This window comes from Salvelinus namaycush, unplaced genomic scaffold (genome assembly GCF_016432855.1).
Source record: "Salvelinus namaycush isolate Seneca unplaced genomic scaffold, SaNama_1.0 Scaffold1379, whole genome shotgun sequence".
Classification (NCBI taxonomy): Eukaryota; Metazoa; Chordata; class Actinopteri; order Salmoniformes; family Salmonidae; genus Salvelinus; species Salvelinus namaycush.
The window spans coordinates 9,445-35,840 of record NW_024058096.1 but is presented as its reverse complement, the minus strand read 5'-3'; the positions used below and the strand labels follow the sequence as shown (position 1 = coordinate 35,840).

The 26,396-nt window shown below is 45.3% G+C and overlaps 1 protein-coding gene and 1 pseudogene across 1 annotated transcript; both read left to right on the top strand.

Moving 5' to 3' along the window:
• LOC120036511 overlaps positions 1–24,891 on the top strand; it is a 31,269-nt pseudogene extending 6,378 nt beyond the window's left edge.
• Positions 3,775–24,810, top strand: LOC120036510 (rhotekin-like). Its single transcript, XM_038982953.1, has 12 exons — positions 3,775–3,786; positions 7,846–8,045; positions 8,211–8,272; positions 14,636–14,689; positions 17,006–17,123; positions 19,646–19,870; positions 20,093–20,187; positions 20,827–20,933; positions 21,017–21,145; positions 21,953–22,118; positions 22,331–22,435; positions 24,181–24,810. Exons 1-12 carry the CDS (start codon positions 3,775–3,777, stop codon positions 24,789–24,791), a joined length of 1,884 nt encoding a protein of 627 aa, XP_038838881.1. The 3' UTR covers positions 24,792–24,810.
• Positions 24,892–26,396: the final 1,505 nt, after the last annotated feature.

Below are 26,396 nucleotides of genomic sequence, written 5' to 3'. Positions count from 1 at the left end.
CACAGCTGGCTCACTCCTTTTTACTCAGAGTAAAACAACTGTACATGCTTCAAAGTGGCATTTGTTACTGTAAAGTTTTTTTAATAAGTTAACAAAACTCTTCTTTTTCTTATACATTATTACGTGATTGATTTTGTTATAAATACAGCTATATTGATTATTTTAACAGATTGCATATCTATAACTGTGTCTAATAGATAACATTGAATGTTAACAAGAGTGTCTTGTGTTAGCAGACTGTCTGCATGCACGTCATCCTGGGGGAGAAAGAAATAAGGACTCAGTCATGTTTTAAATATTGTATTAAACATAACAATAATAAATGGTGTATCCATTCAGAAACAGCCTTGGATTATTTATTCTGTCATATCTCTCCTTTTAGTGGAAATGATATACATCATATAATCCCAGTAGAAATGTCACGTCAGTATGACATGAGGATTAAAGCCATCCACTAACCCTAGATCAAACATCACTCTCGATCAAACACCATGTGCTTTTTGTCAATGTTGACTAACTCTGTGTCAGTTGACCAAAAACCTATGTCAACACAGACCCATTCAATTTACAGAGCATGTCCACACACTTTATTCAAAATAAATAATAAAACGAGTGCATGCCAAAGTATTTTGTTTATATATAGTTTAGAGACGGAATTAATATTTCATCCATTTAAAATTGAAGTCTGAATGTACTCCAAGAGCCATTGACCTAGTTATCACGATCATTCTCTGCACACGGAATCCAAGGCTGCGTCGCGATTCTCCACCCGTCTCCCAGTGTGCACTTCCACACATTAACAGTCATGGATTTAAAATAATTGTGAATTGGTAAAATCCTTTGCTAGACAGAGTTTCCACCATTGTTAAATCTATGATGTGGAGTGTAAAAGTGCACACTTTGGGAAAAGGGTAAAGAATTGGGAAGCAGCCAAACTGTCACATGAATCTTTCAATAGGAATTTGTGCTTGTTGTTAAATGCCATTTTCACAGTGTTGAAAGGAAAAACCACACAGTAACTGGATTGTCTCATTTCAAGAATGTGCTAACACTTTTATTCTATTGCGAGTGTGATGGATTATACAGTGCGGGGCTTTTTCTGGATTAAAATGGGGTTTAGGTGGGGGGCATGGCCAATGGTGCAGCTGTTGACTTAATCACTGAAATAAAAGCTAGGGAGAATTTTTTTTTTTTAATTAATGGATGTTGTTTGAGTCACTCAGATAGCATAACCATGGCAAAATGTGTAGAATTGTAGGACATTTTCTTAAAAGAAAAAAGTCAGCCTCATTGCAAAATGTGTAGAATTGCAGGAACTTTATTCTCTTTGAGAACTAACAAATACTTAGAGGCCCTCCTGTTGGCCCCAGTGACTACATGTAGCTGTTCTAAAGCAAAGTTCCTGCAATTCTACACATTTTGCAATGAGGCTGACTTTTTTTCTTTAAAGAAAATGTCCTACAATTCTACACATTTTGCAATGACACACAAATCTAAAAGTTTGAGTGACTCAAACAAAATCCATAAAAAAATGTTTTTTTAAATTATTCTCCCTGACTGTCTAGCTTTTATTTCAGTGATTGTTAGTTCTCAAAGATAATCCTAGTTATAAATATATAGGCCCATTTATCTTTTCTACATACTTTATATCTGTTTTTAGTCAATCAAGTTTTATTGGTCACATACACATATTTAGCAGATGTTATTGCGGGTGTAGCGAAAATCCTTGTGTTCCTAGCTCTAACAGTGCAGTAGTATCTAAAAACAATTCACAACAATACACACAAATCTAAAAGTAAAATAATGGAATTAATAAATATATAAATATTAGATAACACTGACAAAAAAAATCCGCCCCGAAAATGTTATTTTTTTTTATTCATAGGCGGCCCGAAAAAAAACTTGGCCCGCCCAAGACTAGTGTTACAAAATATATAGGTCTCCTCCACCAGCTCCCTCTCTCTTAGCCTGGGGGACAAGGTTATAAAAGATACTGCTGAGTCATGCCCTCTGTCTGTCTGTGTCTGTTGGTCTCTGTGTAGGTGTTGTGCTGTCACATTGTGTCCCCTAAGGGAACTATGTTATTCATCTCCAGTCCAAGCGGGCCTCCCTATGGTTTCTTAAATATGTTTTAGCTCAGCGATAGCACACCTGATTCAACTAATGATCAAGAGCTTAAGTAGTTGTGGGGACTCCCGAGGTACTGGGTTAAGAAACACTGTCATATTTTATTTTTTTACTAGGTAAGTCAGTTAAGAACAATTTCTTATTTTCAATGACGGCCTAGGAACAGTGGGTTAACTGTTCAGGGGCAGAACGACAGATTTGTACCTTGTCAGCTCGGGATTTGAACTTGCAACCTTTCAGTTACTAATCCAACGCTCTAACTACTAGGCTACCTCATGGGAAAGAGCATTCCAACGATCACACAACTTAATATTTATCTTAATATTACATAATAAACAAGATTAATTTTCCAGTCTTTAATGAATCCTGTAATAATGGGAATCTCAATATTCTGTCAATCATTGCCTGATGTAATTTAATGGGGGCATTTTGATGAATCATTTAAAATAACATACATTGGATTACATCAGTTTATAATAGACAATACAAGGAAATCCTGTTAATTGAGGGGGTGATTCACATCCCCCAGTCTAACTCTGCAAAAGATTCAACCTGGGGTGCCAGCCTCTTCATGTGGCTAGCAGATGCCACGTGTGTTGGACGCCCGTAGCGCCAATCCGGCCAAGGTCCTCCAGGCAAATGTGGAGAAGCGTGCCGGGCAGGTGCCGGCTCTGTCGATGTACCCCGAGGCGATGTGGTGGAGCCGTTTTGCACCAAACGTGTGATAGTGTCCCGGCATTACCTGGTCCACCTGCTCACTATCCACCAGCCCCACCAGGCGCTCACAGCTACTGACGTAGTCGCTGACCCGGCTGGTGGGCAGCCAGTCGACCATGGCTCCGTCATAGACCACGTCCCCGCTGAACAGCATCTTGTTGTCCCCGTCGTGCAGGCAGATGCTTCCCCGGGAGTGGCCGGGCATGTGCAGCACCGTTAGCTGCCTGTCGCCCAGGTTGATGACATCACCTGAGGGAGAGCAAGGAGAGAGAGACGGGGAAAATGGACTCATTGAGCAATAAGATATTCCAACTGCATTGCAGCACTGACACAGCAGAAGTGTATTGACTGGCGCACAAATTACACAGGGATAGGACGCTAGGTGGGGAGAGTTTGCTCCAACTTTGCCAAGTGAGCAGCAATGAGTGAAAATGAAACAAGACGGGTCAAAAGACCTGCTATGATGAAGAATATGGTTCAGGAGTGTGTGTGTGTGTGTGTGTGTGTGTGTGTGTGTGTGTGTGTGTGTGTGTGTGTGTGTGTGTGTGTGTGTGTGTGTGTGTGTGTGTGTGTGTGTGTGTGTGTGTGTGTGTGTGTGTGTGTGTGTGTGTGTGTGTGTGTGTGTGTGTGTGCGTGCGTGCTTGTTTGTTTTAGACGTCTTCATGGGTCCAAATTCCAAAATGGACCTGGAGCTTTCCCATCCGGACCTGATATGCATCTGTTTTTTTTTAAATATAGAGATCGTTCCAAACGGACCTGAGGACAGCTAGAGCCGTTCCGTACAGACCTGGTCGGATCCAGATGCGGTCCTTCTCCTTTAACTTTTAATTCTGTCATTTTAATTCCATCTTCCATTGATTCGTGTAGATATCTTCAAACTTTTGCCACACACAGAGCGAGGCTCTACGGCTGTAGCTTATTTAAGCAATAATGCCCAAGCAGGTGAGGTATATGGCCAATATACCACGGGCTAAGAGCTGTTCTTATGGACACAGCGCTTAGCCGTGGTATATTGGCCATATATCAAAGCCTCAAGGTGCCTTATTGCTATTATAAACGGGTTACCAACGTCATTAGAGCAGTAAAAATAAATGTTTTGTCATACCCATGGTAAACGGTACGATATACCACAGCTGTAGTCAATCAGCATTAACGGCTCGAACCACCCAGTTTATAATGCCGCTTTGATGACTCATGATTGGTCAACAACAAGCTACACGCTCCACTCTTGTATTTGTATTTATTAAGGATCTTTTCCTGGGGTGCAGCAACATTAAGGCAGTTATATACAAAAACTAAATATTACATGACTACATGTCATAATACTTTTCACAACACATTAAGTGTGTGCCATCAGGCCACTACTCTAGTACCACATACAATACATGACCAAATGTATGTGGACACCTGCTCATCGAACATCTCATTCCAAAATCTTACTCATTAATATGGAGTTGGTCCCCCCTTTGCTGCTATAACAGCCTCCATTCTTCTGGGAAGGATTTCCACTAGATGTTGGAACCTTGCTGTGGGGACTTGCTTCCATTCAACCACAAGAGCATTAGTGAGGCTGGGCACTGATGTTGGGCGATTAGTCCTGGCTCGCAGTCGGCGTTCCAATTCATCCCAAAGGTGTTCGATGGGGTTGAGGTCAGGGCTCTGTGCAGGCCAGTCAAGTTCTCCCACACCGATCTCAACCAATCATTTCTGTACGGACCTCGCTTTGTGCACGGGGGCATTGTCATGCTGAAATAGGAAAGGGCCTTCCACCAAACTGTTGCCACAAAGTTGGAAGCACAGAATCGTCTAGAATGTCATTGTATGCTGTATCGTTAAGATTTCCCTTCACTGGAACTAAGGGGGCCCGAACCATGAAAAACAGCACCAGACCATTATTCCTCATCTACCAAACTTTACAGTTGGCATTATGATATCGGGCAGGTATGTTCTCCTGGCATCCGCCAAATCTAGATTCATCCGTCGGACTGCAAGATGGGGAAGCGTGTTTCATCACTCCAGAGAACGTGTTTTCACTGCTCCAGAGTCCAATGGCGGCGAGCTTTACACCACTCCAGCCAATGCTTGGCATTGCGCATGGTGATCTTAGCATTGTGTGCAACTGAGGACAGACTATTTTTACACGTGCTGCACGCTTCAACAGTCAGTCGTCCCGTTCTGTGAGCTTGTGTGGCCTACCACCTCGCATCCGAGACGTTGTTGCTCCTAGACGTTTCCACTTCACAATAACAGCACTTACAGTTGACCGGGGCAGCTCTAGTAGGGCAGACATTTGACAAACTTGTTGGAAAGGTGGCATTCTATGACGCTGCCACGTTGAAAGTCACTGAGCTCTTCAGTAAGGCCATTCTACTGCCAATGTTTGTCTATGGAGATTGCATGGCGGTGTGCTCAATTTTATACACCAGTCAGCAATGGGTATGGCTGAAATAGCCAAATCCACTATTGAAGTGATGTCCACACACTGTTGTATATATAGTTTATCTACAATACAAAATCCATGTGTATGTGTGTGTGTAGAGTGTGTGTGTTATCATGTGTGTATGTATCATGTGTATGTGGGTGTCTGTGCCGGTGTGAAAAGCAAGAAAAAAAAAAAAAAAATTATAAAATGTAGGCGCTCTCTCTCTCCTCTCTCTCTACTGCAGCAGTCACGGTTCTCCTGGCCCTGCCCCTCCCTCTCCTGGCCCTGCCTCTCCCTCTCCTGGCCCTGCCTCTCCCTCTCCTGGCCCTGCCCCTCCTTCACTCCCTCCCTCTCCTGGCCCTGCCCTCCTTCGCTCCCTCCCTCTCCCTCTCCTGGCCCTGCCCCTCCCTCTTCTGGCCCTCTGCCTCTCCCTCTCCTGCCTGCCTCTCCCTCTCCTGGCCCTGCCCCTCCTTCGCTCCCTCCCTCTCCCTCTCCTGGCCCTGCCTCTCCCTCTCCTGGCCCTGCCCCTCCTTCGCTCCCTCCCTCTCCCTCTTCTGGCCCTGCCTCTCCCTCTTCTGGCCCTGCCTCTCCCTCTCCTGGCCCTGCCTCTCCCTCTCCTGGCCCTGCCTCTCCCTCTCCTGGCCCTGCCCCTCCTTCGCTCCCTCCCTCTCCCTCTCCTGGCCCTGCCCCTCCCTCTTCTGGCCCTGCCCCTCCCTCTCCTGGCCCTGCCTCTCCCTCTCCTGGCCCTGCCCCTCCTTCGCTCCCTCCCTCTCCCTCTCCTGGCCCTGCCTCTCCCTCTCCTGGCCCTGCCCCTCCTTCGCTCCCTCCCTCTCCCTCTTCTGGCCCTGCCCCTCCCTCGCTCCCTCCCTCGCCTACCCCTGCCCCTCACTCCCTCCCTCTCCTGGCCCTGTCCCTTACACTCTCTCTCTCTCTCTCTCTCTCTCTCTCTCTCTCTCTCTCTCTCTCTCTCTCTCTCTCCTGGCCCTGCCCCTTACTCCCTCCCTCTCTCTCTCTCCTGGCCCTACCCCTCGCTCCCTCCCTCCCTCTCCTGCCGTTGATTTTGCTAATTTATTAAAAATAAAAAAACTTAAATCACATTTACATAAGTATTCAGACCCTTTTATCATTACTTTGTTGAAGCACTTTTGGCAGCGATTACAACGTCAAGTCTTCTAGGTTATGATGCTACAAGCTTTGCACACCTGTATTTGGCGAGTTTCTCCCATTCTTCTCAAGCTCTGTCAGGTTGGATGGGGAGCGTCGCTGCACAGCTATTTTCAGGTTTTTCCAAAGATTTTCCATCGGGTTCAAGTCTGGGCTCTGGCTCGGCCATTCAAGGACATTCAGAGACTTGTCCTGATGCCACTCCTGCGTTGTCTTGGCTGTGTGCTTAGGGTCGCTGTCTTGTTGGAAGTTGAACCTTCGCCCCAGTCTGAGTTCCTAACCTGCTCCAGAGCACTTTTCATCAAGGATCTCTCTGTACTTTGCGCCTTTCATCTTTTCCTTGATCTTGACTAGTCTCCCAGTCCCTGCCACTGAAAAACATCCCCACAGCATGATGCTTCCACCACCATGCTTCACCGTAGGGATGGTACCAGATTTCCTCCAGACATGACATTTGGCATTCAGGCCAAAGAGTTCAATCTTGGTTTCATCAGACCAGAGAATCTTGTTTCACTGGTGCCTTTCGTGTGCCTTTTACTGAGGAGTGGCTTCTGTCTGGTCACTCTACCACAAAGGCCTTATTGGTGGAGTCCTGCAAAGATGGTTGTCCTTCTGGAAGGTTCTCCCATCTCCACAGAGGAACTCAGGAGCTCTGTTAGAGTGATCATCGGGTTCTTGCTCACCTCCCTGACCAAGGCCCTTCTCCCCCGATTGCTCAGTTTGGCTGGACTGCCAGCTCTAGGAAGAGTCTTGGTGTTTCCAAACTTCTTCCATTTAAGAACGATGGAGGCCACTGTGTTCTTGGGGACCTTCAATGCTGCAGAAATGTTTTGGTACCGTTCCCCAGATATGTGCCTCGACACAATCCTGTCACAGACAATTCCTTCGATCTCATGGCTTGGTTTTTGCTCTGACATGCACTGTCAACTGTGGGATCTTATATAGACAGGTGTGTATGTTAAATGATTAAGCATCTTGGTGTCTGCGTGCCGGAGGGGAGGCAGAAGGGCGTAAGGGCATATTTACAACTTCTTCCTGACTACTCTATGCCCCGACCGACCCACGCCTCACCGCACAGAGACACCAGAACGCTTTCAGGGATACACTCCACTAATGGGCCCACGAGAGAGAGAGAGACACACACACACACACACACACACACACACACACACACACACACACACACACACACACACACACACACACACACACACACACACACACACACACACACACACGTTTGCCCTCTCTCTCCCATAAACACAAACGCTCTTCTTCACAGTCATTGTCACATTTAAATTGAACTGTCACACTTACCCTCTTGTTACAGTCTCACTCCACACTCAAAGACCAACCCTGTTCCAGTCAGTAAAATGTCCTAACCCATCTCTCCCTCCCTCTCTCTCTGCCTGCAGGACAGTAACATCCAGAAGAAGATAGACCATGAGATCCGGATGCGTGACGGGGCCTGTAAGCTGCTGGCTGCCTGCTCCCAGAGAGACCAGGCCCTAGAGGCCTCCAAGAGCCTGCTCACCTGCAACATCCGCATCATGGCCTTCATGTCAGAGCTGCAGAGGATGAAGGAGGCCCAGGTCATGCAGAGGGTCGCACTAAGGTCAGAGGGTAAACGGGCAAGGCAAGGGGGCGGGGTAGGAACTTAGAGGCGCATAAATGGAGGTATACCCATAGGGTGAAGGGTTTAATGTGTTCTAAGTGTGCAATTGAGCAGGGTTTACAATTAGAATTTCCGTTGTCATCCTCTTCTTTCTGTCTCTACTAGGTCAGCGGATGCAGGGCCCACGGACGACAGACTACCCTGTAAAGGAAAGGTGGCCATCTCAGGTAGGCCCCAGGTGTGTGTGTGTGTGTGTGTGTGTGTGTGTGTGTGTGTGTGTGTGTGTGTGTGTGTGTGTGTGTGTGTGTGTGTGTGTGTGTGTGTGTGTGTGTGTGTGTGTGTGTGTGTGTGTGTGTGTGTGTGTGTGTGTGTGTTTACCTATGTAAAGGAAAGATGCATGTCTACCCAATAGCAGAGCTTCATGTAGTCCACTTCATCAGCCCCAGGCCCTGACACCCTGTCTCATCTCCTATTATGCCATGCATATGCTGTCCGTCATGCTGAGGGGGGCAGGCTCATGATAAGCAAGATCGTCTCTGGGTCTCTTAGCCACCCCCCAAGGAGGACCCCGCACTAGGGAGGGGTGAGGGTATGTGGGTTATGGAAAGGGGTGAATTTAAAGGGTGAGTGGGATAAGGGGTTAGGCTGGGTGTAAGGGGGGAGAGGGAGGACTGGGTTTGGGGGGAGAGGGAGGACTGGGTGGGGGGAGAGGGAGGACTGGGTGGAGGGAGAGGGAGGACTGGGTTTGGGGGGAGAGGGAGGACTGGGTTTGGGGGGAGGGAGGACTGGGTTTGGGGGAGAGGGAGGACTGGGTTTGGGGGGAGAGGGAGGACTGGGTTTGGGGGGAGAGGGAGGAATGGGTTTGGTGGGGAGAGGGAGGAATGGGTTTAGGGGGGGATGGGTTTGGGTTTGGGGGGAGAGGGAGGACTGGGCTTGGGGGGAGAGGGAGGACTGTGTTTGGGGGGAGAGAAGGAATGGGTTGGGGGGATGGGTTTGGGGGGAGAGGGAGGACTGGGCTTGGAGGGAGGACCTGGGTTTGGGGGGAGAGAAGGAATGGGTTGGGGGGATGGGTTTGGGGGGGAGAGGGAGGACTGGGCTTGGGGGGAGAGGGAGGACTGGGCTTGGGGGGAGAGGGAGGACTGTGTTTGGGGAAGAGAAGGAATGGGTTGGGGGGGGGAATGGGTTTGGGGGAGAGGGAGGAATGGGTTTGGGGGGATAAGGAATGAACGGGTGAGGATGACGTTAGGGGGGGAGGGAATGAGGGGGTGAGGATTTAAACATTTTATTGTTTAAAGAAATTATGCAAAAGAGGTGGCAAACAAGTTATGCTGCTCAGCTGATTGGTTGACATATTGTCAATGGAGAAATGTTGTGACTAAACTTAACACAAAGAAAAATAACTTGTATTACCAAATAAAGATAAATTACATAAAACACAATGGAAAAATACTTTGGAGTACCTTAAATGATACCATGGGCAGAAAACCTAATTAATCTCCATCGTTCATTGAAGGTGATGGGTCATTTATAACAAAACCTTTCGATATTGCCAATCATTTCAATGACTATTTCACTACTAAAGTGGAAACACTCAGACATGAAATGACAACATTGAACAGTGAACCATCATATTTTTGTATAAAAGATCTAATAATGAAAGAAGAGGATTGCTGTTTTTATTTTGGTCAAGTCCGTGTGGGAGAGGTGGAAAAGCTATTGATGGGAAACTGTTGAGAATGGTAGCAGACTGTGTTAAAATATACTCAGCAAAAAACAGAAATGTTCCTTTTTCAGGACCAAGTCTTTCAAAGATAATTTGTAAAAATCCAAATAACTTCACAGATATTCATTGTAAAGGGTTTAAACACTGTTTCCCATGCTTGTTTAATGAACCATAAACAATTAATGAACATGCACATGTGGAATGGTCGTTAAGACACTAACAGCTTACAGACGGTAGGCAATTAAGGTCACAGTTATGAAAACTTAGGACACTAAAGAGGCCTTTCTACTGACTCTGAAAAACACCAAAAGAAAGATGCCCAGGGTCCCTGCTCATCTGTGTGAACGTGCCTTAGGCATGCTGCAAGGAGGCATGAGGACTGCAGATGTGTCCAGGGCAATAAATTGTAATGTCTGTACTGTGAGACGCCTAAGGCAGCGCTACAGGGAGACAGGTTTGACAGTTGATCGTCCTCACAGTGGCAGACCACGTGTAACAACACCTGCACAGGATCGGTACATCTGAATGTTACACCTGCCGGATGGGTACATGATGGCAACAACAACTGCCCGAGTTACACCAGGAATGCACAATCCCTCCATCAGTGCTCAGACTTTCCGCAATAGGCTGAGAGAGGCTCAACCGAGGGCTTGTAGGCCTGTTGTAAGGCAGGTCCTCACCAGACATCACGGTAACAACGTTGCCTATGGGCACAAACCCATCGTCGCTGGACCAGACAGGACTGGCAAAAAGTGCTCTTCACTGACGAGTTGCGGTTTTGTCTCACCAGGGGTGATAGTCGGATTCGCGTTTATCGTCGAAGGAATGAGCGTTACACCGAGCCCTGTACTCTGGAGCGGGATCGATTTGGAGGTGGAGGGTCCGTCATGGTCTGGGGCGGTGTGTCACAGCATCATCAGACTATTTACACAAATATTTACAAATGTTAAGTTTGCTAAAAATAAACGCAGTTGACCGTGAGAGGATGTTTCATTTTTTACATGTCATTTAGCAGACGCTTTTATCCAAAATGACTTAGTCAGGCGTGCATTTCTTTTTTTTAAATGTATTTATGGTCCTGGTATTCGAACCCACAATCTTGGCATTGCAAGCACCATGCTCTACCAACGGAGCCGTATTACCACCCCTATTTGCTATATCTTTAACCAAACGTATAGGAGAGTGTGTCCACAGGCATGGAAGGAAGCTAAAGTAATTCCACTGCCTAAAAATAGTAAAGCACCCTTTGCTGGCTCTAACAGCCGCCCAATCAGTTTGCTGCCTATTCTTAGTAAATTGATGGAGAGGATTGTGTTTGACCAAATACAATGCTATTTTTCAGACAAGTTAACTACTGACTTTTGTCGTGTCTTTGGCTATGCCGGATTAAGTGATATGACATGCTATTCTATAAAATCCTTTCTCTGTAATTAATATTACCTGATTGAGCTAATCATGTAAATGTAATTAACTAGAAAGTTGTGGCACCACGAAATAATATTTATAGAGCTGTTATCTTCCGAATAAACTCTTAAAGACCTAGTAATATTTTACATCAATGGCAGTCAATGTTAATCGTCACATTATTTCAGTCTCATCTGAAAGTTGTAAATTCTTGGTTATCTTCACGAACCCTGGCTAACAAGTTGAATCAGCAATACAAAATTGGGTTTAATTATTTATTTACTAAATACCTAACTAATCACACAGAATTACATATACACAGAATGAATCATACCTTGATTACCAATTATGTCATAAAGGAAAACGTCCCTGGTGGGTTGGGTTTGAGTGAAAGAGCGGGAAGACTGAGGAACAAAGGGAGAAGCTGTGCTATCGTAAATACAATATCCTATGCATTCTAAATTACCGCCCATTTGGAAAAGGAAAATGCAATAAATATTTACTCTGAGCTGCGCTTCAATAGGTTGGTGGTAGATGGAAGGCCGTGTTGCCCAACAGAGTCCTTTGTCCTTTGAAGAGTGTCTCTGGTGGTGAACGGGATACGTTGTAGTGTCGTCGTTGTGTGGTAGACGGGATACTCTGTCTGTCCTTTCCTAGCCCACATTTACAGCTGCTGTTGCTAACTCAACGGCTAGGATGTCTCACTTCTTTAGTGAATAAGAGTTCAAAGTTCATACCATTCACAACCAAAGCTCACGCTGAGGTTGGCTTAGTTCTGTAGTTGACATGTTAGTCCTTTTTAACGTATGGACCGTCGTCCTCGGAACAGGAGGTTACATTTTTGTCAAGGGCTTTAAATAGTGGAGGGAGAAGGGTGTGTTTTCATAGTTTTATAACCCATGTCTCTTCACAGGGGCGGGCCACTGATTAGCAGAGCCCTAACCTTATGAAAACCCAAATCTCTCATTTGGAAGCTAAAATTACATTTAATCTTTTCACCAATAATTTTAAATTCAAAGATTTAAATTGCTCAACAATTCCATGTGAATCTGATAACTCTGTGTAGACTTTCCACTGTAGAGTTTGTCATCCTATCATTGATGAGAATGTCTCAGATGACAACCGAACTGACATCATATTCATTAAGTACCAACGCATATGTTCAACTGGTCGGATTACGAAAATATGGTACATTTCCCCCCAACTTCTTTGATGTTCCCAGACTCTGTTTAACAAAGGCTATTCAAGAGTCCCTCTGTAGAGTCAAGAGAGAGAGGGAAGGGAGAAAGTTATTTATGGGGGGGGGGGTCATAAACCTTACCCACAGGCCAGTGTCATGACACTTTCATCATGGGTATAGAGGGCACTCAACTACTACTGCACTGACTTAGATGACTGATGATTGGTTAATGGTAATGGATAATAAGTTGGAGCTATATTGTTAGGTTTCAGTGCAGCCTTTGATGTTATTGATTATAAATAGAAAAAACAAACTTGCAGTGGCTTTACATCACCTGTCATCACATGGTTGGAGAGTTATTTATCCCCCCCCAAAAAACAGAGAATATTATTCAATGGAAGCTTCTCTGACATCAGATATGTACAGTGCGGTGTCCCTCAGGGCAGTTGCCTTGGAACGTTACTCTTCTCTATTTTTACAAATTATTTGCCACTGGTCTTACACAAAGCTAGAATGAGTATGTATGCGGCTGATTCCACACTCTACATGTCAGCACCCAAAACCAGTGAGCTCACTGAAATTTGTGTTTGATTCAAAATATTTAGTACGTTGACATGCACAGTAATAATTCGATATTCAACTGATTATGTCAGTAGGCAGATTATGCAATAGTCATGTAAACACCTTATTCTACTTATCTTAATCGGCGTACGGTCAAAATCGAAATAAGCATCTGCTGATTAAAACACCTGGTTTTCTGGGCAATCTTTTGAATTATCAGGACGTGTAAACATCTTAATGGGCATTCCAGTGGTGTATCTGATCTGCCAGCACCGGGAGCTCAAATCTCTCTCTTTAGCGCGAGTGAAGTGAGTTCGGAACTGGATGTACATGTCTTAGAAGTAGTTTTCACAAACAAACATATATTATGTCCGAAACTCAGAACAAATATGCTTCCCAAAAATAACATGGTCGCTGTGGTAGAACGTTTAGTTTGATTGGCAATTTTCGGCATTGATCAGAGTGCCATCAGGTAGCCTGATTTCAGATGTGTCCATGTAAACAGGATTATTAAAGAAATCGTTCTTCTTCCAAAGCATTTAAATGTTATAATCAAACTATTATATTAATCTGAGTATCCACAATAGTCTCATTATTGTTTGCATGTGAACATACTCCTACTCATTAAAGGGTGTGATCATTGCGCAAGTTGAGGAAGCCAAACTTCTAGGTATAACATTGGATGGTCAGTTATCATGGGCAGTGGTCTGTTATACAATATATTTTTTAGACAAAAGTCAACTGTACTAGTTGTTCAGGCTTTGGTCCTATCTTGATAACTGTCTGGTAATATGGTCATGTACTGCAAAGAAAGACCTAGCAAACCTGCAGCTGGCTCAAAACAGAGCAGCACACCTTTCCCTTAACACACCCATCATTTTTTGTTGTTGTATTGTTTGTATAATGTTTTAGTTGCATTGTTTGGATATCGTTGTATTTTACATTTGTGTGACTTTCCTTGTCTATCAATGTTTTGTTACTTGCCATGTTTTTTGTGGACCCTACGAAGTGTAGCTGCTGCTTCGGCAAAAGCTAATGGGGATCATAATAAACTAAACGAAATAAAAGGATGAGGGTGGGAGTAGAAAGGAAAATAGGTAATTAAAGGATTATGATGAACTGCGCTGGCTCAGTGGGAGGACAGGAGGACAGAGGGCTCTGAGGCCTGTCTGTCTGCTTCGGACTGCTCTCAGATAGAGGGGCACACACACACACAAAGGGAGTTGTTGAGTTGATGAACAGAAGTTGTGACTTATCATTGATTGACTGGGTAGACAGGAAGCCATTTAGCTAGTAAGCTCAGTTCAGAGCATGGACTATGTTAGACTAGACATCCACTGTACAGAAATTCATCATACACACACAAGCGCGCGCACACACACACAGATCACACACCACACACACACAGATCACACACCACACACACACACACAGATCACACACCGAGTGGCATTATGACAGTGACTGCCTGATGGAGGAGATAAAAGATCAGGGATCTGTGTGTGTGTGTGTGTGTGTGTGTGTGTGTGTGTGTGTGTGTGTGTGTGTGTGTGTGTGTGTGTGTGTGTGTGTGTGTGTGTGTGTGTGTGTGTGTGTGTGTGTGTGTGTGTGTGTGTGTGTGTGTGTGTGTGTGTGGTACGTGTTTCTGTGTGTGTGTGTGTGTGTGTACGTTACATTTGTGGCTGATTTCACTGTCACTCTGACTGTCCTTTGTCATTGCAGACCTGCGGATCCCTCTCATGTGGAAAGACACAGAGTACTTCAAGAATAAAGGAGGTGAGGAGTCAGTGTGCAAGAACTGGTGTGAATAGACTCATCAATGTGCTATTATCCATTGCTTTGATTTTGTGTGAAGAGATGTGATGTGAGTCAACTGAGTGAGTGAAGCCATGTGAATCGATTCGAATTTGGGTAAAGTGGTATCCACAAAGCCTCCCAGGGTAGGAGTGCTGATCTAGAATCAGTTTAATCTTTTAGATGATAATGAATAACATTACATGGACAGGTGGGAGATCGGATCCTATGTCAGCACTCCTACTCTGAGACGCTTTGGGCCCTGGGCAAGAAAACTCTTAATGTATTAGAACTGAAGCACTGAACATTTGACCATAACAGTTCATGCTCTTTTAAAAAGACGTGTAGATCTTAACTTCTATACGGCTATTGAAATGTATGTACGTTTCTATTTTTCCCTCTGTAAAGTCAGCAGCTCACTGACAAGCAGACATTCCAACAGTAAGTGATTGGGTATGATGGCCTCGGGCTTAGAAACCTGCCGCGCAGACAGCCCTCTTCTGTTCTGTTGTCTTTGTCTGTGCTACTGCAGCAAAGAGGCCTGGATCTGCGTAGGATCTGGTAATTGTAGTTCTAGGTGCTCTTTTGATACTGCTGTGTTCTGGTTTATATTGACTGCTACGTGTTATGGTAAAAAGACTCCTTGGTGAGGTCTGAAACCCGACTCCTTGGTGAGGTCTGAAACCCGACTCCTTGGTGAGGTCTGAAACCCGACTCCTAGGTGAGGTCTGCATGAGCTAATAGATCTATACGCATACTAATGAACTCCAGGGACAGGAGCCTTGGTGGAGCTTAATGAGGCAATTAGTGCAGGTTGTTAAGTGCAGTGGGAAGATAAGGAAGCCCAAGATGGCAAGGACAGAGTGTGTGCTTTTGATACATGCATGCACATACACACCTGCACTCACACTCCCAAATACATTTAGTGTAAAATGATACACTCACACTCCCAAATACATTTAGTGTAAAATGATACACTCACACACCGTGCTGCATGTGAAGAACACTCTTAAAGCTACTTAGGCCAGACTCTCACAGTGCGGCTGTCCAAGTCCAACAGCTGCTAGAGTTGGTGTTGTTCCTCCCAGTCTGGCCAGTGTGACAGCCAAACCCACAATCCTCCAATCATTTACTCTGTAGCCTCCGTCTGTTTAAAACATCCACAGAGGGTGCAGATAGTGCCAGAGGAGTTCTCAAGTGGGGAAATCTAGTCAAATGTCTTCCACATGCTGCTTTTCTCACTTCTCTCTCTCTCTCTCTACCTCTCTCTCTCTCTACCTCTCTCTCTCTCTCTACCTCTCTCTCTCTCTCTCTCTACCTCTCTCTCTACCTCTCTCTCTACCTCTACCTCTCTCTCTACCTCTACCTCTCTCTCTACCTCTACCTCTCTCTCTACCTCTACCTCTCTCTCTACCTCTCTCTCCCTCTACCTCTCTCCCTCTACCTCTCTCCCTCTACCTCTCTCTCTCTACCTCTCTCTCTCTACCTCTCTCTCTCTCTCTACCTCTCTCTCTCTCTCTACCTCTCTCTCTCTCTCTACCTCTCTCTCTCTCTCTACCTCTCTACCTCTCTCTCTCTCTCTCTCTCTCTACCTCTCTCTCTCTCTCTCTCTCTACCTCTCTCTCTCTCTCTCTCTCTCTACCTCTCTCTCTCTCTCTCTACCTCTACCTCTCTCTACCTCTCTCTACCTCTCTCTCTACCTCTCTCTCTACCTCTCTCTCTCTCTCTCTACCTCTCTACCTCTCTCTCTACCTCTCTCTCTACCTCTCTACCTCTCTACCTCTCTCTACCTCTCTCTCTACCTCTCTCTCTCTACCTCTCTCTCTCTACCTCTCTCTCTCTCTACCTCTCTCTCTCTACCTCTCTCTCTACCTCTCTCTACCTCTCTCTCTCTCTCTCTCTCTCTACCTCTCCCTCTCTCTGTCTACCTCTCTCTCTATCTCTCTCTGTCTACCTCTCTCTCTATCTCTCTCTGCCTACCTCCCCCTCTTCTCTCTGTCTACCTCTCTCTCGCTCTGTCTACCTCTCTCTCTACCTCTCTCTCTCTCTCTCTCTACCTCTCTCTACCTCTCTCTCTCTCTACCTCTCTCTCTCTCTACCTCTCTCTCTCTCTACCTCTCTCTCTCTCTCTCTACCTCTCTCTCTCTCTACCTCTCTCTCTCTCTACCTCTCTCTCTCTCTACCTCTCTCTCTCTCTCTCTCTACCTCTCTCTCTCTCTCTACCTCTCTTTCTCTCTCTACCTCTCTCTCTCTCTACCTCTCTCTCTCTCTACCTCTCTCTCTCTCTACCTCTCTCAGAGCTGCATCGGTGTGCAGTGTTCTGTCTGCTCCAGGTGGGGGCGGAGATCCACGACACAGACATGGTGATAGTGGACCGGACACTCACCGACATCTGCTTTGACAACACCATAGTGTTGTAAGTCCTATTTGGGTTGTGTTGTATCTAAGGCTGCGTTTACACAATTATTGGCAAAAGAGCTAATCTGATTGGTCAAAATACCAATTAGTGGAAATATATCAGAATTGGGCTGCCTGTGTAAACACAGCCTTGCTGTCTTATCTTTCATATAGAGAGTGTTGTTTGGTCTGTATAAGGGCATGTTTATTTAATGTCATGATTGTATGATAAAGATAGATAAGATTAAGGTAGATAATGGATATATTTTTGAAATCCTGTATCAGTAACTGATACATATATAGTACCAGTCAAAAGTTTGGACACACCTACTCATTCAAGGGTTTTTCTTTATTTTTACTGTTTTCTACATTGTAGAATAATAGTGAAGACATCAAAACTATGAAATAACACATATGGAATCATGTAGTAATCAAAAGAGTGTTCAACAAATCAAAATACATTTTATATTTGAGATTCTTCAAAGTAGCCACCCTTTGCCTTGATGACAGCTTTGCACACTCTCAACCAGCTTTACCTGGAGTGCTTTTCCAACAGTTTTGAAGGAGTCCCCACATATGCTGAGCACTTGTTGACTGCTTTTCTTTCACTCTGTGGCCCAAATCTTCCAAAACCATCTCAATTGGGTTGAGGTCGGGTGATTGTGGAGGCCGGGTCATCTGATGCAGCACTCCATCACTCTCCTTCTTGGTCAAATAGCCCTTACACAGCCTGGAGGTCTGTTGGGTCATTGTCCTGTTGAAAAACAAATGACAGTCCCACTAAGTGCAAACCATGTGGGATGGCATATCGCTGCAGAATGCTGTGGTAGCCATGCTGGTTAAGTGTGCCTTGAATTCTAAACAAATCACTGACAGTGTCACCAGCAATGTACCATCACACCTGCGCCTCCATGCTTCACGGTGGGAACCACACATGCGGAGATCATCCGTTCACCTACTCTGCATCTCACAAAGACACGGCGGTTGGAACCAAAAATCTGAAATTTGGACTCATCAGACCAAAGGACAGATTTCCACCGGTCTAATATCCATTGCTTGTGTTTCTTGGCCCAAGAAAGTCTCTTGTTCTTATTGGTGTCCTTTAGTAGTGGTTTCTTTGCAGCAATTCGACCACGAAGGCCTGATTCACACAGTCTCCTCTAAACAGTTGATGTTGAGATGTCTCTGTTACTTGAACTTTGTGAAGCATTTATTTGGGATGCAATTTCTGAGGCTGGTAACTCTAATGAACTTATCCTCAGTAGTAGAGGTAACTCTTGGTCTTCCTTTCCTGTGGCGTTACTCATGAGAGCCAGTTTCAACATAGTGCTTGATGGTTTTTCCGACTGCAGTTGAAGAAACGTTAAAAGTTCTTGACATTTTCCGCATTGACTGACCTTCATGTCTTAAAGTAATGATGGACTGTCGTTTGTCTTTGCTTATTTGTTCTGTTCTTGCCATAACATGGACTTGGTCTTTTACCAAATAGGGCTATCTTCTATATACCCCCCTACCTTGTCACAACACAACTGATTGGCTCAAACACATTAAGAAGGAAAGACATTCCACAAATGAACTTTTAACAAGGAATACCTGTTAATTGAAATGCATTCCAGGTGATTACCTCATGAAGCTGGTTGAGAGAATGCCAAGAGTTTGCAAAGCTGTCACCAAGGCAAAGGGTGGTTACTTTGAGGAATCTCAAATATAAAATATATTTTGATTTGTTTATCACTTTTATGATTACTAAATATTCCATATGTGTTATTTCATCGTTTTGGTGTCTTCACTATTATCCTACAATGTAGAAAATAGTAAAAATAAAGAAAAACCCTTGAATGAGTAGGTGTCCAAACTTTTGACTGGTACTGTACACTGACTGTACAAACCATTATGAACACCTGCTCTTTCCATGACATAGACTGACAGGTGGATCCAGGTGAAAGCTATGATCCTTTATTGATGTCACTTGTTAAATCCACTTCAATCAGTGTAGATGAAGGGGAGGAGACAGGTGAAAGAAGGATGTTTAAGCCTTGAGATTATTGAGACATGGATTGTGTATGTGTGCCATTCACCAGTTGAGGGTGAATGGGCAAGACAAAATATTTTAGTATGGTAGTAGGTGCCAGGCGCATTGGTTTGTGTTATGAACTGCAATGTTGCTGGGGTTTTCACGCTCAACAGTTTCCCGTATGTATCAAGAATGGTCCACCACCCAAAGGACATCCAGCCAACTTGACACAACTGTGGGAAGCATTGGAGTCAACATGGACCAGCATCCCTGTAGAACACGTTCAACACCTTGTAGAGTCCATGAGCTGACAAATTGAGGCTGTTCTGAGAGCAAAAGGGGCTGCAACTGAATATTAGGAAGGTGTTCTTAATGTTTGTACACTCAGTGTACATTCTGTGTATGTATAAGCATGTGTTTTCGGTGTGTGTGACTGTGTGTGTTTGTATATATTTGTTTTTGCTGTGTGCATGCATTTCTATGCACGTATAACTGTGTATCTCTCCATATGTGTTTGCCGTATCAAGCAGCGAGGCCAGCCCGGGATTTGAGCTGCGCGTGGAGATGTACAGCTGCTGTTCAGAGGAGGACTACTCGACAGGGAGCACGTCTCGGAAACTAGCCAGCAAACTGAGCAGCTCTCTGGGCCGTTCGGCAGGGAAGAAGCTCCGCGTCGCCATGGACCCTGGAGCCTGCAGCCCCATCAGCAACGGAGGAGGAGCCACGCTGCTGCTGCCTCTGCCCACAGTGGTGTGAGTGTGTTTATGTTGTGTACACACGCTACTTCTCTAGTGATATTCACACACCCTGAGACGTATTTCTAGGCATGTAGTGTACAGTCATTCATACAGACACACGTATGCAGTCCTGCAGCGAAACACCCACACAAAGTCACTGACGTAGACACCGACGTGTGTATTTAGTACCACAGTCACACAGCTCACCAGTGCCTCTGCCATGTGTTCTGTTCACAGGGGACCGAAGTACCATCTCTTGGCCCACACCACCCTGTCACTGTCACACGTCCAGGACAGCTTCCGCACACATGACCTCAGCATCTCGGGCAACGGTAGATCACAGTAGGGATGTGGTTTATCCATGTACAGTAAATATGGGTCAGACTTCTCTTTCTCTCCCTCCCTCTGTTTCAGTACCTCTCGCTCTCTCAGCCCTCCACACCTCTCTGATTCAGAGGGGTTGGGTTAAATGCAGAAGACAACATTTTGGTTGAATGCATTGTTGTGCTACTGACTAGATATCCTCTTTCCCCATGTCTTTCTCTCTCCATTTATCCCAGTCTCCCTCCCTCTCCCAGCCACGATGTTAGCTGTCTGACAGTCATTGTCAAGGTCATAGTAATAAATTGGAGTCAGTGCTGTGTAAAACTCCAATGATGAGGTGTACAGGGGAGTAGACACCATGACATGTGCTGCTGCTTAATTCATTGCCCCTTACTTACAGCTGTAATAAAGTTTGATGGGCACTCCACTGTTGTTCGGGGCTCACCTTGCAGCTGTGACACTTTTATTCCCTGCTATTGTGTGTGTGTGTGTGTGTGTGTGTGTGTGTGTGTGTGTGTGTGTGTGTGTGTGTGTGTGTGTGTGTGTGTGTGTGTGTGTGTGTGTGTGTGTGTGTGTGTGTGTGTGTGTGTGTGTGTGTGTAGATGTTTCATTCCTTTCTCTCTCTATCCCCCTGTCGTTCCCTGTAGAGGAGTGTTCACACTGGGTGCCTCTCTACGGCAATGTGTGTTGTCGCCTGGCTGCCCAGCCTCACTGTATGACCCAACAGATGATGAGCGGCTGCTTGAAGGTCAAGGTGAGGGTGTCTGTGTGTGTTTGAGAGGATAGCAAGGCATGTCTCTCTCTCTCTCTAATTAGCGTCTCTATCTCTCACAGCAGTTTGGAGGTGACCCTCAGAGTTGGACAAACGTCTACGGCGTCCTTAAAGGGACAAACCTTTTCTGTTACCACCGGCAAGAGGATGTAGAGGCTAACATAGAGCCGGCTTTTACCATTTCCATCAATAAGGTCAGTGGATGGAGAAAAAAAACGTCCCACATACGCACACTCTCAACATGAAACAATAAAGCATGCTAGCTGGTGGCCCCTGACCCACAGCAAAAAGTCCTCATTCAGCTTCAGACAGAGACAGTTCTGTAGAATCATGCATCAATCAGCAGCTCTGACTGCTCTGCTCTCAGGATCAAGCTGAACCCAGTGAGGCGGAACAGGGCACTGCTGCCACCTACTGGTGGGGATGGGGAAATACATTTGGAGTACTGTCTTTAGGGTGTCACAATAATATCTCCTTTCTCCTGAAATGTACACTCGTTTACTACTTCCCAAAGCATTGGATTGGTGGAGGCAGGGGCTACAGGAAGTTTCCACCCATTATACCAGTCATTTCCTTTCAAATTAGTGAAGGGAAGTGAACATGTGCACACTTTGGGAGGAATGAGAGACAATTGGGACGTATTTAACTAGGCAAGTCAGTTATGAACAAATTCTTATTTACAATGACGGCCTACCCCGGGCCAAACCTGGACCATGCTGGGCCAATTGTGCACCGCCCTATGGGACTCTCAATCACGGCCGGATGTGATACAGCCTGGATAGCTGATAACTGGGACAGATTCATGCTTGAGGTTACTTGAGTGGACTTGGCATATATGTCACTCACTGCTCTGTGTGTCAGTAAGTGCATTCACGCACTGTGAGTTGACGAGAAAATAAATGCTTTGATGCTTAAATTCATCTTTTTGGGGGGGTTATTGAATCATTTGGTCAAATGCAACACTATTAGCTGATTGTGTGTGTGTGTATCCGGTGTGTTAGAAGACGAGAATACGGGCGTCAGAGAAGGACCGCCACAATAAGGCCCAGAGTATCTGTATCAGTAACCATTATGGAGGAGAGGAGGTGACACACACACTCTCAGCAGACAGTCGTGAAGACACACACCGCTGGATGGAGGCCTTCTGGCAACAGTTCTATGACATGAGTAAGTAGGCTGATCACATGATTAGGGGCCTGAGTTCTTCATTGGTGAGCTCAGGGGAAAACTCCTGGCCCTAGAGTAGACATACACACCCTACACTATAGGTCCTGATATGCTCTTGTTCATGTGCTCATTGACTCCTGATGTGTCGTTAGTGGTTTTCTCAGGTTGATTGGATGTTGGAAGATGACTGACAGTTTCCTTCTTCCCTGCAGGCCAATGGAAGCAGTGCTGTGACGACTTAATGAAGATTGAGCTGCCATCGCCCCGGAAACCAACCCTGGTCACATCGAAACAGGGTTCTCTTTACCACGAAATGGGTAAGACAGCGACCCAAATTGTCCATAATACTTTTTATATGATTCAGTAATATGTTGTGGACACTTAGACTTGAGTTTCTTTCCGCTTTTATTTATTAGTAATAAATCTAGAACATATAGTAATTTGTTAGTTAGTTTATAAGTTTAGGGTTACAAAAATCATAGCTTAATAATAGGTTAATAGGTTTACAAAAACAAATACATTTAAATATATACGGAACAAAAATATATAAATACAACATGCAACAATTTCAATGATTTTACTCAGTTACAGTTCATATAAGGAAATCAGTCAATAGAAATAAATAAATGAGGCACTAATCTATAGATTTCACATGACGGGGCAGGGGCGCAGCCATGGGTAGGCCCACCCACTTGGGAGACAGGCCCAGCCAATAAATAAAAAATCCCGGAAAAAATGGCTTTATTACAGACAGAAATACTTCTCAATTTCATCAGCTGTCGGGGTGGCTGGTCTCAGATGATCCCACAGGTAAAGAAGCCGGATGTGGAGGTCCTGGGCTGGCGTGGTTATACGTGGTCTGCAGTTGTGTGGCTGGTTCAATGTACTGCCAAATTCTCTAAAACAACCTTGGAGGCGGCTTATGGTAGAGAAATTCTCTGTCAACAGCTCTGGTGGACATTCCTGCAGTCAGCATGCCAATTGCACACTCCATCAAAACTTGAGACATCTGTGTCATTTTGTTGTGTGACAAAACTGCACATTTTAGAGTGGCCTTTTATTGTCCTCAGCACCAGGTGCATCTGTGTAATGATCATGCTGTTTAATCAGCTTCTTGATATGCCACACCTGTCAGGTGGATGGATTATCTTGGCAAAAGAGAAATGCTCACTACCAGGGATGTAAACAAATGTGTGGGCAAAATCTTAGAGAAATACGTTTTTTGTGCGTATGGAACATTTCTGGGATTTTTATTTCAGCTCATGAAACATGGGACCAACACTTTAAATTTTGTTCAGTATATTTCCAGAGGATGATAGTCCCCTTAACCACATGCGTGTTTCTGACTGTTCTAACAGTGGTGGTACATATGCATGAGCTCTCCATCGGACTCTACTCTGAGCTGCCTGCCACCACACTAGCACACCAACCAACCTCTATGCATAATGGATGGAAGTGTTCTTTTCTCTGACGTGCTGACTCTCTCTCTCTCTTCCTTTATCTCTCTCTCTCTTTGTGTTTCTCATTCCTTCCTTTTTGGCTATCACCTTCCCTGCCACTCTCCCTTGTTCCTGTGCTCAAATTACATTTCCCCCCTTTTTCCCACCATTATCATTCTATTCCCATCATTGTTAATTTTACACTCCAATGGAATTCTAATATTCATACATTCTAAATGAACTCCTTTTTACCGCGTTATGCACATCAATTTATTCCCCAAATCATGTATCACAACTTTATTTCACCCTGCCCGTCAATGCACATACCTGCCCCCCCCCCCTGGACCCTAGCCCCCCTCACCATCCCGTCCTGTGAGGGTATCTTGCTGCAGGATAATGCTGTGTCTGCTGAGATTCGTGCTCTGCTCTCCTCCTATTACAACGACAGGTGAAGTACCAGTGGGGTCCACTCACACACTGCAGTATTGAACCTGACCCCACCCCCCCCCTTCAACTAGCATCACCAAGTCTAGGTCTAGCCTCTCTGAACTGTATTCCACTGTCTCAGCGTTATTAGGACGGTCTGTCCGACCACAGTAATGACTTTCCTCTGTTCCTCCTAGTTATTGACACCTCTGATGACATCAGTACGGTGACGGACATCCTGGCGCGGCGGATGGAGGAGCTGGAGCTGAGGAGCCAGCTGGGGACCTCTCCTCCCTGGATGTCCCTGTTCGAGGAGTCTCCTGGTTGCCCCCGCACCCACAACCGCCTCCCCCACAGCCCCCTGCGCTGCCCCCGGCCCGGCCTGCTCTCCTCAGAAGCCAGCCTGACCTCGGACAGCGACAGCCCCTGCAGCACCAGCCCTTGCTCCCGCTACAGTGGCTGGGCAGAGCCCCTCTCCCTCTCCTCCCCCTCCTCACACTTCCGCCCCCGCACCCTCTCCCTGGACGCCAAGCTCAGCACCCTCAGGGGCAGGGGGTATGGAGGGGTGTTACAGTGCTCCTGTCAGCCCCCCTCCTCCTCCTCCCTTGCCCCCATCCCAGCCCAATGCGTCCCCCAGGCCACCCTGTCCTGCTCCAGCTCTACCTCCAGTAACAGCTCCAGCGAGGGCAGCCACAGCCCTGAGTTGTCAGACGGCACCCCTTTCTCACGCCCCTCTTCGGCCCGTCAGAGCCTCAGGAACTTGAGGGCTAAACTGGACCCCCGGAATTGGCTCCAGAGCCAGGTATAACCCAGCTCAGACCCCACTCATCTAAACCACAGAGCCAGGTATAACCCAGCTCAGACCCCACTCATCTAAACCACAGAGCCAGGTATAACCCAGCTCAGACCCCACTCATCTAAACCACAGAGCCAGGTATAACCCAGCTCAGACCCCCAGATCACCCAAGGTCCTGGTAAGAACTGACAGGAAGGAAGCCCCCACTTCCTCTCTGATGAAAGGGCGTTGGTATTAACTGGAATGACTTCACTCTAATGACAGGAGAATTGTGAATTGTCAGTGTATGGGAATGTTTAGTATCTGAATGTGGTCAGAGGGTTGTTGGTGTAACTTGTGATCTATTCAAATGGCTAGACCCACTGTCGCCTGTAATAGCAATTAAATCCTGCCAGAAAAAGTCCTCTGAAACTACTAATACACTGATTTGCTTATTGCATGATAGTGCTCGAAGTCGAGGAATGTGTTGTTTCAGATCTTTAAACTTCTCAGAAAGTGAATGAATTTTGAAAGCTCAACTTAATGCAACTGTGCTCCCATTAATTTACTGTGCTACTTGTTACTACTGTGATAACATCAGGGTCACTTCCTCGGCTGGGTTTCCAGAACTTCCCCTACATTCATTAACACATTGTAGGCCTAATACACATCAACCAATATTTGAGTTCACCAGGACATTCCGTTAAGAAACTGACAACAATTATTTGTACCAATGTATGGAGTAATTATAATGAATTGAAGGAAGCCTAAGGTAATGTACTACATAATCACGAGAAGCCATATTAACTCCTGTGTTACACTGCCTCATTCAAGTTCCGGGGTGCAAATGTACTGACTGAAGAGCGTAGAACCTGGGAATGTGCATACATGGGTGAAGAGTTTTGGAATCCCACAACTCTGACCTCTTTGTTGATTTATAGCTTAGTTTGTGGTACTACAGTCATAACGTTATGCCCGGCAAACCGGTCTCAGAATTCTGCTGCAATATGATATGAAACATTGTAATCGATCAAATATGCAATGCAGGAAATATTGATCTCTAGAAAATATTGTGTTGTGTTTTTTGTCTTAAAATAGTGTAGTCTTTCACCTAATGCCAAGCAGCTGATTGTATTGGTTAAGTGATGAGGTGGGCAGGGGTAGGTGTGTCCCTGGTCTGTGCAGTAAAGCCTAACAATCCCTGTGCTTCTAATGGACTTTCTAACATGCCACTGTGTCCCAAGGGCTCACAGCTGGCTCACTCCTTTTTACTCAGAGTAAAACAACTGTACATGCTTCAAAGTGGCATTTGTTACTGTAAAGTTTTTTTAATAAGTTAACAAAACTCTTCTTTTTCTTATACATTATTACGTGATTGATTTTGTTATAAATACAGCTATATTGATTTATTTTAACAGATTGCATATCTATAACTGTGTCTAATAGATAACATTGAATGTTAACAAGAGTGTCTTGTGTTAGCAGACTGTCTGCATGCACGTCATCCTGGGGGAGAAAGAAATAAGGACTCAGTCATGTTTTAAATATTGTATTAAACATAACAATAATAAATGGTGTATCCATTCAGAAACAGCCTTGGATTATTTATTCTGTCATATCTCTCCTTTTAGTGGAAAT